The sequence below is a fragment of the Didymella exigua genome (assembly GCF_010094145.1).
Source record: "Didymella exigua CBS 183.55 unplaced genomic scaffold M421scaffold_26, whole genome shotgun sequence".
Classification (NCBI taxonomy): domain Eukaryota; kingdom Fungi; phylum Ascomycota; class Dothideomycetes; order Pleosporales; family Didymellaceae; genus Didymella; species Didymella exigua.
Window position 1 is genome coordinate 346,093 of NW_022984800.1, and position 11,776 is coordinate 357,868.

Genomic DNA, 11,776 nt, shown 5'->3' on the forward strand with positions numbered 1-11,776 from the left:
CCTAATTACGCATAACGACACTTAATACCCTCCACCGCCTTTGGATTTAGACATACAAGGCTCTCAGTATTCTCGACTTGGGGTTCGAAGACACATGATTGCAGCCTACGCGCAGCACTTCCTCCCCCAATCTCACACTCGCTCCACATCACTCACCATGGCCCCCACAGCGCCCTTCCCGCTGTACCTACTACCTAGCATCCCCTTCCGGCGCCGCAGCTCCACACAATCAACATCCACGATATCCACCTCACCGACCTCACCAAGCTCATCACCACCAGCACCGACAAGCTTCCTCACTTCCTCTCCAACAACAAACCTCCGCTGCACAAAATGCCTTGCAGACCTAGTCCCCACCGCCTCCATCATCTCCAAGGGCTTCACCGGCCGCCATGGGCGTGCCTACCTCGTCGCTCCACCTCCTCCCAGTGCGCTCTTATACCTACCAAACGCAGCGAGCAGCAGCGACGAAGACCCAGCGTCATGGCGCCGCACTGACCTCCCCAACACCTTCACACACAGGCCCGTTGCACGCCAGCTCGTCACGGGAGCCCACACAGTGAGCGACATAAGCTGTAGCTGCTGTGGGAGTGTGCTGGGGTGGAAGTACGTCCATGCCGAGGAGGAAGGACAGCGGTACAAAATTGGGAAGTTCATACTGGAGACGAAGAGGGTTAGTAAAAGTGGGAATGAGTGGCAGGACGAGGACGAAGAGTACTCGACGACCAACATTTTCAGCGAGGACGATGTTCAGTTTGACTCGCAGGACGAAGAAGAGTGCGAAGACCTGTTCAGCGGTATCTGGACGCCGGAGCTCGCGCGGAAGAGGAGGAAGAACAAGGACTTCAGGCCGTAGTGAGTTCGGGCCGCTGGATGTGGTACGCGGACGGAGCCCCTGCTGCTTTGATGCAAAGACTGGATACTGATACCCCTCAATATTACGACACACTTGACGATACACGATACCCCGACACTCCCTGGTAGGACTGCACTTTGGATGGCGCTGGTCACAGGCGCTATGGTTTATTTATCTTCATATAATAGCTATATAGTACTCATATCACAACTCCATACAATTGTCCGGTGGTATACCTTACATAATACGCCATAGCAATGCAAACCTGGCCCCCACCCTTCCATCGCTCACTCAAAGTTAACGATCCCCAGCCCCCTCTGCCTCACCGCCCTCGTAACCCCTGCCTTGATCCTCTCCACAGCATCCACCCACGTCTCCTTGCCCTCACCGTTGCTCTCGAGATCGCTGACAATGTAGACAAGCCACTTGACCACGCCCACAGCCTTCCGCGCATCGCTTTCCTCCGTCACGAGTCTACCCAGGTACGCCGATAGCGCGTCCACATCCTCAGGATACGGTCCCTCGTCCTCGAATTCCTGGACCCAATCGCGCATCGCGCTCTGGAGATCTTTCTCGCGACTGATCTTACGCTTTGTAAACGTCGCTCTGGGCGGGGGAGGCACCGTAACGACCCTCTCCCTCTGCTGCTGTTGACCCGACAGAGCAGGAAGGTGCGCGGCCGCTTTGCTCGACCCAGGCCGCGGGCGCTGGAGCGCGAGACGGAAGGCGCGTAGCTTGGCGGCCTTGTGCTCGGCGATGACTTCCTTGCGCATATCCTCTGGCAGGGCGGCGAGGAAGTCCAGATCGAGATCTGCGTCGTCTTTTTTGCGTGCATCGATGGCTTCTTGCGCTTTCTGTCGGGCGGGGTTCTTGAGCGAAATGAAGTTGGCTTGTGTCAGCGTCTTGCCGTCCTTGTCCATAGCTTTTGCTTGCGCGGCAGCGGCCAGCATCGCGCTCCTTGGTGGCCTGCCACGACCTCTCTTGATCTGTGCTGGCTTGCGGGCAGGAATCCCTATAATGCGATTCTTACGAGGTGATTGCGGGAGGATGGTCTGGTCTACGCCGCGAGGGCGGCGGGAGGGAGAGAATTGTGTCAGGCCTGCTGCGGTATACTGCGCTAGGATTTCTGCGCGTACATCGTCTGGAAGGACAGCGAGGATCTCGGGGTCGAGTTGAGATTGAGCGGGCAGAGCTGTTGCAGCGAAGGGAAGACGGCGAGACGGGGTCGAAGGACTATCTGGGAAGTCGATGCCAGGCGAGTCCGCACGAAAGACCGGTGACCCGGACTCGCGAGCTGCTGGTGTGGGCGACGATTGACGTTTCTGCCGTAGCAGCTTGGAACGTATGTCTAAGGGGAGCTCGGCTAGGACCTTGGGATCGACTTGTGTAGGCATAATGAACTGCGTGCCCAGCATGTTGAGTGGCTTACGAGATGGCGTTGACTGATTGAGCTCTTTCGCACCGAAAGCAACGTGATCATCACCAGCTGCAGGAGTCTTTGGCTTGCGTGGCGTTTCAGGATCGTCCTGGATGGGATCCACATCGACGAAGGCGGGGGCTACTGCTTTGCGAATGCTAGGAGGGGGTAGATTAGGTGCCGCGAATGGTAGTGAAGAGTTGAATGGATAGATTTTAGCAGCCTCTCGAAGTTCATCAAAAATGCTTGTGGGTTCCTCTTCGATTGAATCGCGTTGCATGAGGGCTGGCTGCTGGCGGACGTTGGCTGATTGATGATGAATGTCTACATGTACTTTCCGAGCACTGACAGGGGTCTTGATGATGCTGACTGCCTCTTTGCGGGCGCTCGTCGGCTTTGTGGGCATCTTGAACTGGAGACGTCGCTGAGACCCATCAAGACTTCCATCAGTAGCATTCTTCATCGGCTCCAGCTTCGTCATTTGAATCCCAATGCCTCGGAGCTCGCCCGGGGAGAAGCCAAAGCCTCGAAGGATGCCAATGGCCTCCTTGGCCAAGACATCTTTTGAGTTGGTCGCAACACCGAGTACCAAGCTCTTGTTGAAAGTGTCGCACTTCCCGTGGCCAAGATGCTTCGGTGGCTCGATAGGTGCATCTGCTGCGCGGCGCATGATCTTCATGGTGAACTGCTTGCCCTTGACCTTCTCTTTCAACAGACGCTTCTGTAGTTCGCTACAGAGACTTGTGATGAATTCTTCAGCTTGCTCCTGGGTTGCAAAGCGCACACCCCAGTTGACTTCTGCAGAGACGGACTTGCGGGTCACTTGTTCGCCTACCTCCTGTCTGTCGATGCCACGCGAGTGTTCATGTAGCTTCTGGCCAGTCTTGGGACCAAGGACTTGAATCAGTCTTTCCTTTGTGAGCTCACGCACGTCTTTGACGAGCTTCACTCCAATATCTTCAAGCTTCCCGCCTATTGACCATGCGACACCTGGCAGATCTTGGACTTCAAGCTGGCCGATGAAGTCCAGTACCTCCTCAGGTTTGATCTGGTGTTGTCCGGCTGGCTTTGCCTTCCTCAGTGCTAACTTGGCGAGGAGAATGTTCGCACCAATGCCAACAGACACATCGCAATGGGTTCGTAGCTTCACTTGCTCTCGCAAAGACTTTGCAATCTCGTCAGCTTTGGTCTGTTCGCAATACACGGCTCCCTCATCCGATTGTCGACCATCACTCCCATCAGTCGCAGTGCACAGGTTGGAGACATCAATCAGAGCTTCATCGATGCTTACACTCTGCACCAAGCCACCAGTTGCAAGGACAGCGTCGTAGAAAGCCCGACTTGCTTCTTCGTAGGCGGGAAAGTCGTAGGGTAGAATGTTGAGTGTGGGACACAGCTCCAATGCACGCTTCATCCACATGCCATTCTTGACGCCGTACTTCCTGGCAGGGTAGTTACAACTTGCAATCTCGGACCCGCTGCCTTGGCCGTGTGCCACGACGGCTGGCTTGTCTTTGTAGTCGGGATTTTTCAACAGACTGACTGCAGCGAAGAAGCTGTCGAAGTCGACGTGCAGAACATAGCGGCGTGCGCCCGACACTCGTTTTTGCTTAGCCTTCTGTGTCGCTGTCTTCTCACTCGCCATAGCCTGTAGCTGGGACTTCAGATCTGCCTTCCAGGTCGACAGGTGGTGCAGTCGAGACTCGCGGTAGTACTGTTCGAGAAAGTTGGGATCGACGACTGTGGACTTGCGAATCTTAGGGTCCCGCAAGAGGTTAGCGTTGTGCTCTTCAGCAGTGAGCTCGGTCTTTCGAGGATTGCCGGCGACTTCGGCGGCATGGATGCGATCCTGTGGCGGCGTGGGCCTCCTCCTCTTCCGCAATGGTGGTTTCGCTGGTGTGGGGTCTGCGTACAGGCTGTCGTGCAGCTCGTCGGCAATGTCCTCGATGTTTCCAAACTCGTCTGACGAGGGCTCAGGAGCGATGGTCGGACTCGTCTTGGGCGGCGTCACCAGGTTCTTCCCCTTCTCCTTGGCGTTGCGCGCGTCTTCACTCGACACATCTTCTGGCTGGTGTGACGGCGGCAGGTCCTCGATGTCGTCATCGTCTGGCGTGGGCAGCTTCTGGCGGGAGAAGCGCGAGCTGCTCGAGATCTGGGATGCGGAGGGCGGTGCCGCCTGACCTGGGCGCAGCTGGCTCGTGTACCAGCTGTTGTCGGTCTGGTCGCGGTAGCCCCTCTGCTTGTGGTTCGTCGTGCTGACGACGGTGCCCTTGCTGAATGCGAGCACTTTCTGCCTCTCGCCCTCGTCTACCACGCGGTAGTCGTTCCACGGCAGCAGCCTGCCCGCGGCGATGCTGTCGACCACCCACGCCGGCTTCACGATGCGATACTGGCCAAACTCGACGACCTTCTTCGGGGTCAGGCTGCTGGCGATGATGTGCGTGACCGTCGTCTTACCGTCAAGGTATTGCAGGAACCCGCCGCCGTGCTGGACAATGATGGTGTGCAGGTCGTTGAGCGACGGCTGCGTGTAGCCGTTGACGTGGGCGACGATGCCGCGGAACATCTGCGGCCTGTCGCCTGCCTGGGCGCGCAGGTCCGCGTCGAGATTCTGCAGCTTGATCTTCTTGCGTCGAAAGTAGTCGGTGAAGCCGCCAAACGCGGACGCGCCGTACTCGGCGCCGTCCTCGCCATCGAACGTGTGGGCGGCGATGTGCTTGCGGACTGCGGCCGAGTTCTTCTCCAGGCGCGAGCCCATGGTTGCGCTGTGCTAGTCGGGCAGATGCTGGTGCGTCATGGGCGCCGGGGTCATGATGCGGGGTACATGGCGACGTGTGAGTGTGCTGGTGTTGGTGTTGCCCGCTGGTGTGGGGCCGGGATGAGAGGGCGTCGCGCGTGCCGTCCGCCCAAACGCGCTGGCGCGAGGTCACGTTTGCGCCACCGAGAACTCGAGGCTGCAGAGGATGGAAGTGCCACTGTGCAAGCCATAGCAGAGATACAGCCTGAAACGCTGTGTGCTACTTTGTCCACTACACACACCTACATATACACCCACATACACACATGCTCTGCGTGAAGACCTCGGCTTGCTTACTTTTCGGCTGCAGTTCGAGGGTCGCTCCTAATCGATACACGAGCGGCCCACATTTTCCCGCGGGCGGTGAGAAGGCTGCGAAGCTTAGAACTTTTTATTGCTCCGGTACACGAGAAACTTCTTCCACCTCAACCTCGTGCAACCAGCAATCCCCTGGCTGCGCATTCTCCCCAAATTCCCTTTTCGCATACTCTTCAATTGCGAACATCTACCCAGTTTAATTTAGAAGAAAACACCACACACCCTTCAAGATGCCTTCCGTTCCCGCAGGCGTCTACGGGCGTCGCATTCCCGTTGGCGGTCTGCCCATCCCTGCTGCCGTCGACCCTTCTGCTGCTGTACGTGCAAGAACCTTCCATGTGCAGCATGGTCACTAATCTCACCCAGTTCCGCATCACCATGGCCGCTATCGACCCTAGCGCCGAGCCCCAGATCGACGAGAACCACAAGGTTCCTCGCGCGACTCTGAGGATCATCCGCATCCCCATGGACCTTGATGACGAGGAGGAGGATGACGAAGATGACGAGGACTTCGACGGCGAGGACGTCGAGAGCATCATTGCCAAGCTCCGCGCTGGCGGTGTTGCGCTCCCCGAGGAGGATGAGGACAGCGAAGACGACAGCGACGACGAGTCTAACGGCGGCCCCAGCGACAAGGTCAAGTCCAAGACGGCCAAGGAGGCCGCCCTCATGAAGAAGATCGCCCAGGAGATGGCCGAGGACGAGATGGAGATTGATGCCGTCAACGGAAAGGGCAAGGGCAAGATCTCTGCCGACGAGGACAGCGACGAGGATGACGAGGAGACCGAGGAGATTGAGGAGTTTGTCCTCTGCACTCTCGACCCCGAGAGGGTATGTGTCCTTGCATCGCCGTGACCAGATTGTAGTCAGCTAACAGCACGCAGAACTACCAGCAGCCTCTCGACATCACCGTCCGTGAGGGCGAAGAGGTCTACCTCCAGGTTGACGGTACACACGATGTCTTCGTCACCGGTAACTACATTGCCTTCCCCGACGACGATGAGGAAGATGAGGAGGATGACTATGACGAGGAATACGATCTCTCTCCCGACGAGGACGAGCTTGATGTCGACGAGATGGACGAGTCCGAGGACGAGCTCGATGGCCTCGAGAACCCGCGCATTACCGAGGTCGACTCTGAGGAGGAGGCCCCCAAGCTTGTTGCCGCCAAGAAGGGCAAGAAGAACAACAAGCGCGCCGCCGAGGAGGAGGCCAGCCTTGACGACCTGATCAGCAAGGCTGCCACCAACGGTGAGGCCAAGGCCGCTAAGAAGGTCAAGAAGAACGATGGCCAGGCTGTTGCTGCTGAGCCCAAGAAGGCTGAAAAGGTGGAGACCCCCAGCTCCGACAAGAAGAAGGTACAGTTCTCCAAGAACCTCGAGATGGGCCCCACTGGCTCGCCCAGGGTTGACGAGAAGAAGGAAGCCGCAAAGCCCGCCGCCAAGGGACCCCGCAACGTCAGCGGTGTCACCGTCGAAGACAAGAAGGAGGGTAAGGGCAAAGCCGCCAAGAAGGGCGACCGCGTCGAGATGCGCTACATCGGAAAGCTGAAGAACGGCAAGGTTTTCGACTGTGAGTCTTCCCACCCTCAACTCACCTGAATGATGCTCATGTAGTTGCAGCCAACAAGAAGGGCAAGCCTTTCGCGTTCAAGCTCGGTGTCGGCCAGGTCATCAAGGGCTGGGACGTCGGTGTCGCTGGCATGACCGCTGGTGGCGAGCGTCGCCTTACCATCCCCGCTGCCATGGCTTACGGAAAGAAGGGTGCTCCCCCGGACATTCCCCCCAACTCTGACTTGATCTTCGACATCAAGTGCATTTCGGTCAACTAAATTGGTTGACCTTTTGAATGCGACACGAGGACTCACCCGCCTCCTGTACGATGCCGCTACGCTCCACTCGAGTGCATGAGTGCATTTCCTTGTTTGAATTTTCCTGCATAAGCGATGTATGAGATATCCGACTTGCATACTGGTTGTCGATGTGCGAGGAGGACGGATTTCTCGCACGAGCACGTGTATGCCCTTTCCTATCTGTCTGATCATCTAGCGAGGCGTAGACACGCTGAGGAAGCTACTAGAAAAGTAATGGAGTTCCGGTAGTTGGGTAGTCGATCAAATCCATCAAGCATATTCAACGTTACGATTGTGATGCCTTTCTGTTCCCAAGATCACCCGCATGGCTCGGTCGCTCATATGCATGTTTCACATGAACGAAGCGTTTCAGTGTCAGTCGCGTCAAGTTTTCCATCGCTGCGATCAATGCTGCTCTTCTGTGTGCGTTGACAAAGTTGCCTCAATGCATCTTCTATCTTGAGAGCAGCCATGTTCCGAATATGACAAATGCAAATCGAGCTCGACGTCTTGCGCGTGTCCAAGCCTGCATTCGTCACTTGTCGAATCTTCTCGATTTAGTGCGGCGTTAGCGCAACGCTGACGCCAAGCACTTCTCCTCATTTCACTTGGCCGTCACCACACCGACGTCCTTCAACCACACTCCACACGCAGTCTTCAACGCCAACGTTCCACAGCCACCGTCCAACATCGCCCGTCTTCGGACCAGTCAGCACCTTCGACTCCCACGGTCAACAGCAGCCTCACCGCACGCAGCGACTTCTCCGCCAGCAGCGCAACTGTGGCACTTCTGTAGCAATGGCGATCACCACGAAACGAGACAGTAGTAGTAGTAATTGTAGCGTCCGCTCGAATGCCTCGTCGAGCGGAGGGACCCGCGCTTCCTGCTACGCCGTGAGCCTCCGCGACGCGGCGGTCAATGGCTTCCACTACAGCACTACGGGGGCCGCCGGGGTCGAGTGGTGGGCCTGAGGTCGGCTCGGTGAGTCTCTCTTCGCGCAGATGGCCGCCTGTGGTGGTCGAACAACTGTATCAAGAGCGACTGCTGATTGGAAGCAGGGAACTCCATCACCCCCTTCGAGTCCCCCCCTCGTCGCCGGCAACACTCTGCAGAGTAAGGCGCGCAGAGGGGGGGCAGTATACACCATCACAGTTGAGTGTGAGAGACTCTTCTGCGAGACACTGCGGTCTGTTTTCCTGGGTGAGGGGAATCAGCGCCAGCAGGACTCGCTGGTGACGGGTATGCTTAACAACACCGACTACGCAACATCCGACTACGGTACGCCCGGCTCGGTGCAGGAGGTCGCAGTCAGCTCTAGTAACAAGAGCACCGTAACCGAGTGCATCGAGACGTGGGACTATGTCGGCGGAATTCGCTTCCGCGGGTTCATTACGGAGACGCACGACGAGAAGGCCATGTTCGTCTTCTTCGATCAGGCGGTCATGCAGTCCTCGGGAGATCTCAAGGCCGGGTACGACTCTCCCCCTGCGAGCGCTGCGAGCACTCACTTCTGAATCTAGTACTAACCAGTTGTAGCCTAATGGCCCTCCTTGAACTCTGCGAACTTCCGTACTTCGAATGCGACCGACTTGTCGTAGCTATCGACCGGTCTACTGACTCCAAGGCACTCATGAAGGACCTCGGCTGGATCGGCTTCGGGCTCGCGACACTCGACGACTTCGTGTCCGATGAAGACATGGAGGTCGAGACTACCAGCCAGCAATGGCTGTTCATGGAGATGGAAACGTAAGTGACAGTGAGGAAGATACAACGTGTTTGCGTGGACACTGCATGGCGTACGGAAGGAATGATTACGGTATGTATGTATATGAACGACGAGACTATTGCTGGAGGGTGTTTGATTTGACTTGTTTTGTTTCCTCTTCTTTATCTGTGCTTCTATTTTGTTGTAGGGACGGTGCTGGTGTTGCGCGTTTCACTTGCGTATACTCTACACTTTGTCTTGCATCTGCTTCAGTAAGGCGTCGTAGGACTTCTACTATGCTATTTACCAATTCATCTCTGCAATCATCGATCTACTGGTGTGCCATTCCAAACACCCTCCTCTCATCTACGAAACTGAAGTCGTGTTTAAAGCCTGACGGCATGTTGGAGTGGTACTCGCATCTTCATGCCCGAAGCTGGAAGGGAAGGCCATATCAAGCGGTCACGTGCTAGTGTCTCAGCCTTTCGAGCTGGGAAGGTGATGAGGCGCGTCGCCTGCGTGTATGAAAGCCCGCTCGTGTTTTGTTCGAAGCCGTCGTTCATGTCAACCACCGAGGGCCACGCTGGTGCTGGCCCTTGCTTGTGATCTGTACAGTCTGCACTGCTGCACCTGCGCCGAGCTACCCAGGTATTGCTGACTGACCGTTGTGATATGACGCGTGATTGCTTGCCTGCTGGTGGTTTCTGCTTTCCGCCAAGGAGCAATACGAATTCTTCTGTTAGATCTAGAGTCTGGCGTCAAAGATGCCACGCAGATTTGGCCTTTCGATTCGAGCATGACGACATGTGATTCGTAGATCCTTCTTAGTTCCCCCTCCGCCAAGCCCCCATATGCAGTGCTAGCAGATGCCTGCTACCAAAGTACTGCTCAGCCTCAGTTACGTGGATTGAGAATATGCCGGATCCTGTAGTTGCTCAAATACCCGAACAGCACTTTAAGCAACGTTGCGTTTGCCTTTTGCATGCCATCTTTCTGAAAATGCCTTCATCCTTCTCAAGCATCCATTGCTGTCTAGTATCTTCACAACATTGAAATTGTCCAGTCTCTTCACAGCATTGAAACTGTCCACTCCCGAGGGGGTTTTCTTCTCTACACCAAGGGTGGCCTGACTCCTTTCGTTGCTATCGCATCGCATCTGTTAAGCAACAACCATACGTTATCATCGGCTTCGGTCTAGATCACGCCGAATTCGCCCATTTTGCAGCCATGGTCAACCCAATCAGTACCTTGATTGCAGCCTTGTCCTTTGTTGCCACCATACTTGCGATACATAGCCGCAACTCGTTAGGTGCCAAACTGTTTGAGCATCTGCGCCAACGAATCAGACGCAACAACATGATAACGTGTTGCGGTATGAAGAGCAAAATGCATATAATGAGTGTATTCTATGTTGTTCTTGTCGTTGTGTCTATGTTCTCCAAGGCTCGCTGCGGGGTTTTTTTTGATGACGTCTTTGTAACGCAGCCAAGGTAAGAGGTGCTCAACAACATGAGGAAGTAACACCAGACCACTACTAACAACACGTGATCCACTTCTCCTCTCAACCATTACACACCCCCTCATCCTGTAGTCACTTTGCGATGGAAGGATGAACCCCTCAGCTATTGTTCTCCATCTTACAAACCTTTGAGCGAATATCTATAAGCTGTAGTTGCTGTATGAATTTAATGTGCTTCTGACAAGGAAGAATCTTCGTCATGCCGTCAGCAGGCATCTGGCTTATAGGCCTCCAGTGGATGTAGAGTCGATTCTGCTCAACCTCCTGGCGGATCCAGTTCTGATGAATATCAACGTGTTTAAGCTTAGTACTAAGCTTGTCCTGCTCCTTTGTGACTATGCCCACAGTCTGTTGGTTGTCGCACCAAATAATAGGCGTCTGGTTGAGCTTCAAAGACAGTCCTTTGAACAAGCGGCACCACTCCTCCATCTCTAATCCAGCAAGTGAGAGAGCAAGCAGCTCTGCTTCTGTTGTTGATTTCGTGACAGTGCGTTGAAGTGTTGACTTCCAGTCAACAGTCATGCCAAACAGCTGAAATACGTATCCTTGAGAGCTTCGGCGCGTCTCAACGTCGTCAGCAAAGGAGGCATCAGATGCTCCAAAGAAGATAGGATCGCGATAGTCCTGTGGCGAAGTGAGGTGCTCTTGTATCTCTGCCTCGTCAGTGGCTTGAGCCTGCAGGGCTCGATACTTTGTCTCCAGAATGTGACGCCACACCCTTCGAATAGATTCGACGTGTGCTTGGCCAGGGTTGGTCAAATGTGAAGCGTGGATAACGTGAGCGCGAGCCAGATCAGGTCGGGTATACTGCGTGAGGTAGGCAAGGTAGCCTACAAGCTCTTGATAGGTCTTCTTCCAAGCTTCGTTTGGTTCCTCAAGAGATTGTTCTAGGTAATTTACTAGCATAGGCACCTCTGAAGGGCGGCTAGTAGAGATAATGTTGTACTTGGCAGCAACCTTGTTAATGTAAGCGTCCTGAACCAAGTAAATCGTGCGTGCGCTGAGATCTCAAACAACGCGTATGCCCAGGAACCACTTAAGTTCTCTAAGGCATTTCAGTCCATAATGCTTATTAAGCTTCTTCTCAAACTCTTGGTGTAGATGTTGGTTTGATAGGTGGAAAGCCATAACAATATCGTCAACGTAGACGAACATGATTAACCAGCTGTTGACGTAGACGCATGGAAACCCTGGTATAGGCGTCATGCCCAGAGACTTCAGCGTCTCTCTCAGGTCCTTGTACCATAGCAGTGGTGATTCCTTCAGTCCGTACAGGGCTCTCAGTACCTGTAGAAGCTCTCCATCTCTCTT

General features: G+C 55.1%; 4 protein-coding genes across 4 annotated transcripts; 3 read left to right on the top strand and 1 right to left on the bottom strand.

Annotated features, from left to right (window-relative positions):
* Positions 1-157: 157 nt before the first annotated feature.
* On the top strand, positions 158-856 carry M421DRAFT_68903 (yippee-domain-containing protein; the record flags this gene model as incomplete). The annotated part of the gene is made up of 1 exon (XM_033596566.1): positions 158-856. One exon carries the CDS (start codon positions 158-160, stop codon positions 854-856), a length of 699 nt encoding a protein of 232 aa, XP_033446120.1.
* A 287-nt stretch (positions 857-1,143) lies between these two features.
* M421DRAFT_69007 (DNA repair protein) lies at positions 1,144-5,031 on the bottom strand (the record flags this gene model as incomplete). The annotated part of the gene is made up of 2 exons (XM_033596577.1): positions 1,144-2,417; positions 2,619-5,031. 2 exons carry the CDS (start codon positions 5,029-5,031, stop codon positions 1,144-1,146), a joined length of 3,687 nt encoding a protein of 1,228 aa, XP_033446121.1.
* Positions 5,032-5,359: 328 nt separating this feature from the next.
* Positions 5,360-7,531, top strand: M421DRAFT_423429 (uncharacterized protein). Its single transcript, XM_033593468.1, has 4 exons — positions 5,360-5,705; positions 5,755-6,219; positions 6,273-6,960; positions 7,011-7,531. Exons 1-4 carry the CDS (start codon positions 5,619-5,621, stop codon positions 7,217-7,219), a joined length of 1,449 nt encoding a protein of 482 aa, XP_033446122.1. The 5' UTR covers positions 5,360-5,618; the 3' UTR covers positions 7,220-7,531.
* A 598-nt stretch (positions 7,532-8,129) lies between these two features.
* M421DRAFT_423430 (uncharacterized protein) lies at positions 8,130-9,331 on the top strand. The gene is made up of 3 exons (XM_033593469.1): positions 8,130-8,222; positions 8,300-8,712; positions 8,778-9,331. The coding sequence occupies exons 1-3, from the start codon at positions 8,160-8,162 to the stop codon at positions 8,989-8,991; spliced, it is 690 nt and encodes a 229-aa protein (XP_033446123.1). The 5' UTR covers positions 8,130-8,159; the 3' UTR covers positions 8,992-9,331.
* The last annotated feature ends 2,445 nt before the right edge of the window (positions 9,332-11,776 follow it).

Bases quoted from the DNA above. Each gene is read 5' to 3' on its own strand.
- M421DRAFT_423430 (XM_033593469.1), top strand. From the start codon at position 8,160: ATGGCTTCCACTACAGCACTACGGGGGCCGCCGGGGTCGAGTGGTGGG. The intron at 8,223-8,299 runs GTGAGTCTCTCT...GATTGGAAGCAG, and splicing joins GTGGGCCTGAGGTCGGCTCG to GGAACTCCATCACCCCCTTC. The intron at 8,713-8,777 runs GTACGACTCTCC...AACCAGTTGTAG, and splicing joins TCGGGAGATCTCAAGGCCGG to CCTAATGGCCCTCCTTGAAC.
- M421DRAFT_423429 (XM_033593468.1), top strand. From the start codon at position 5,619: ATGCCTTCCGTTCCCGCAGGCGTCTACGGGCGTCGCATTCCCGTTGGC. The intron at 5,706-5,754 runs GTACGTGCAAGA...AATCTCACCCAG, and splicing joins CCGTCGACCCTTCTGCTGCT to TTCCGCATCACCATGGCCGC. The intron at 6,220-6,272 runs GTATGTGTCCTT...AACAGCACGCAG, and splicing joins GCACTCTCGACCCCGAGAGG to AACTACCAGCAGCCTCTCGA.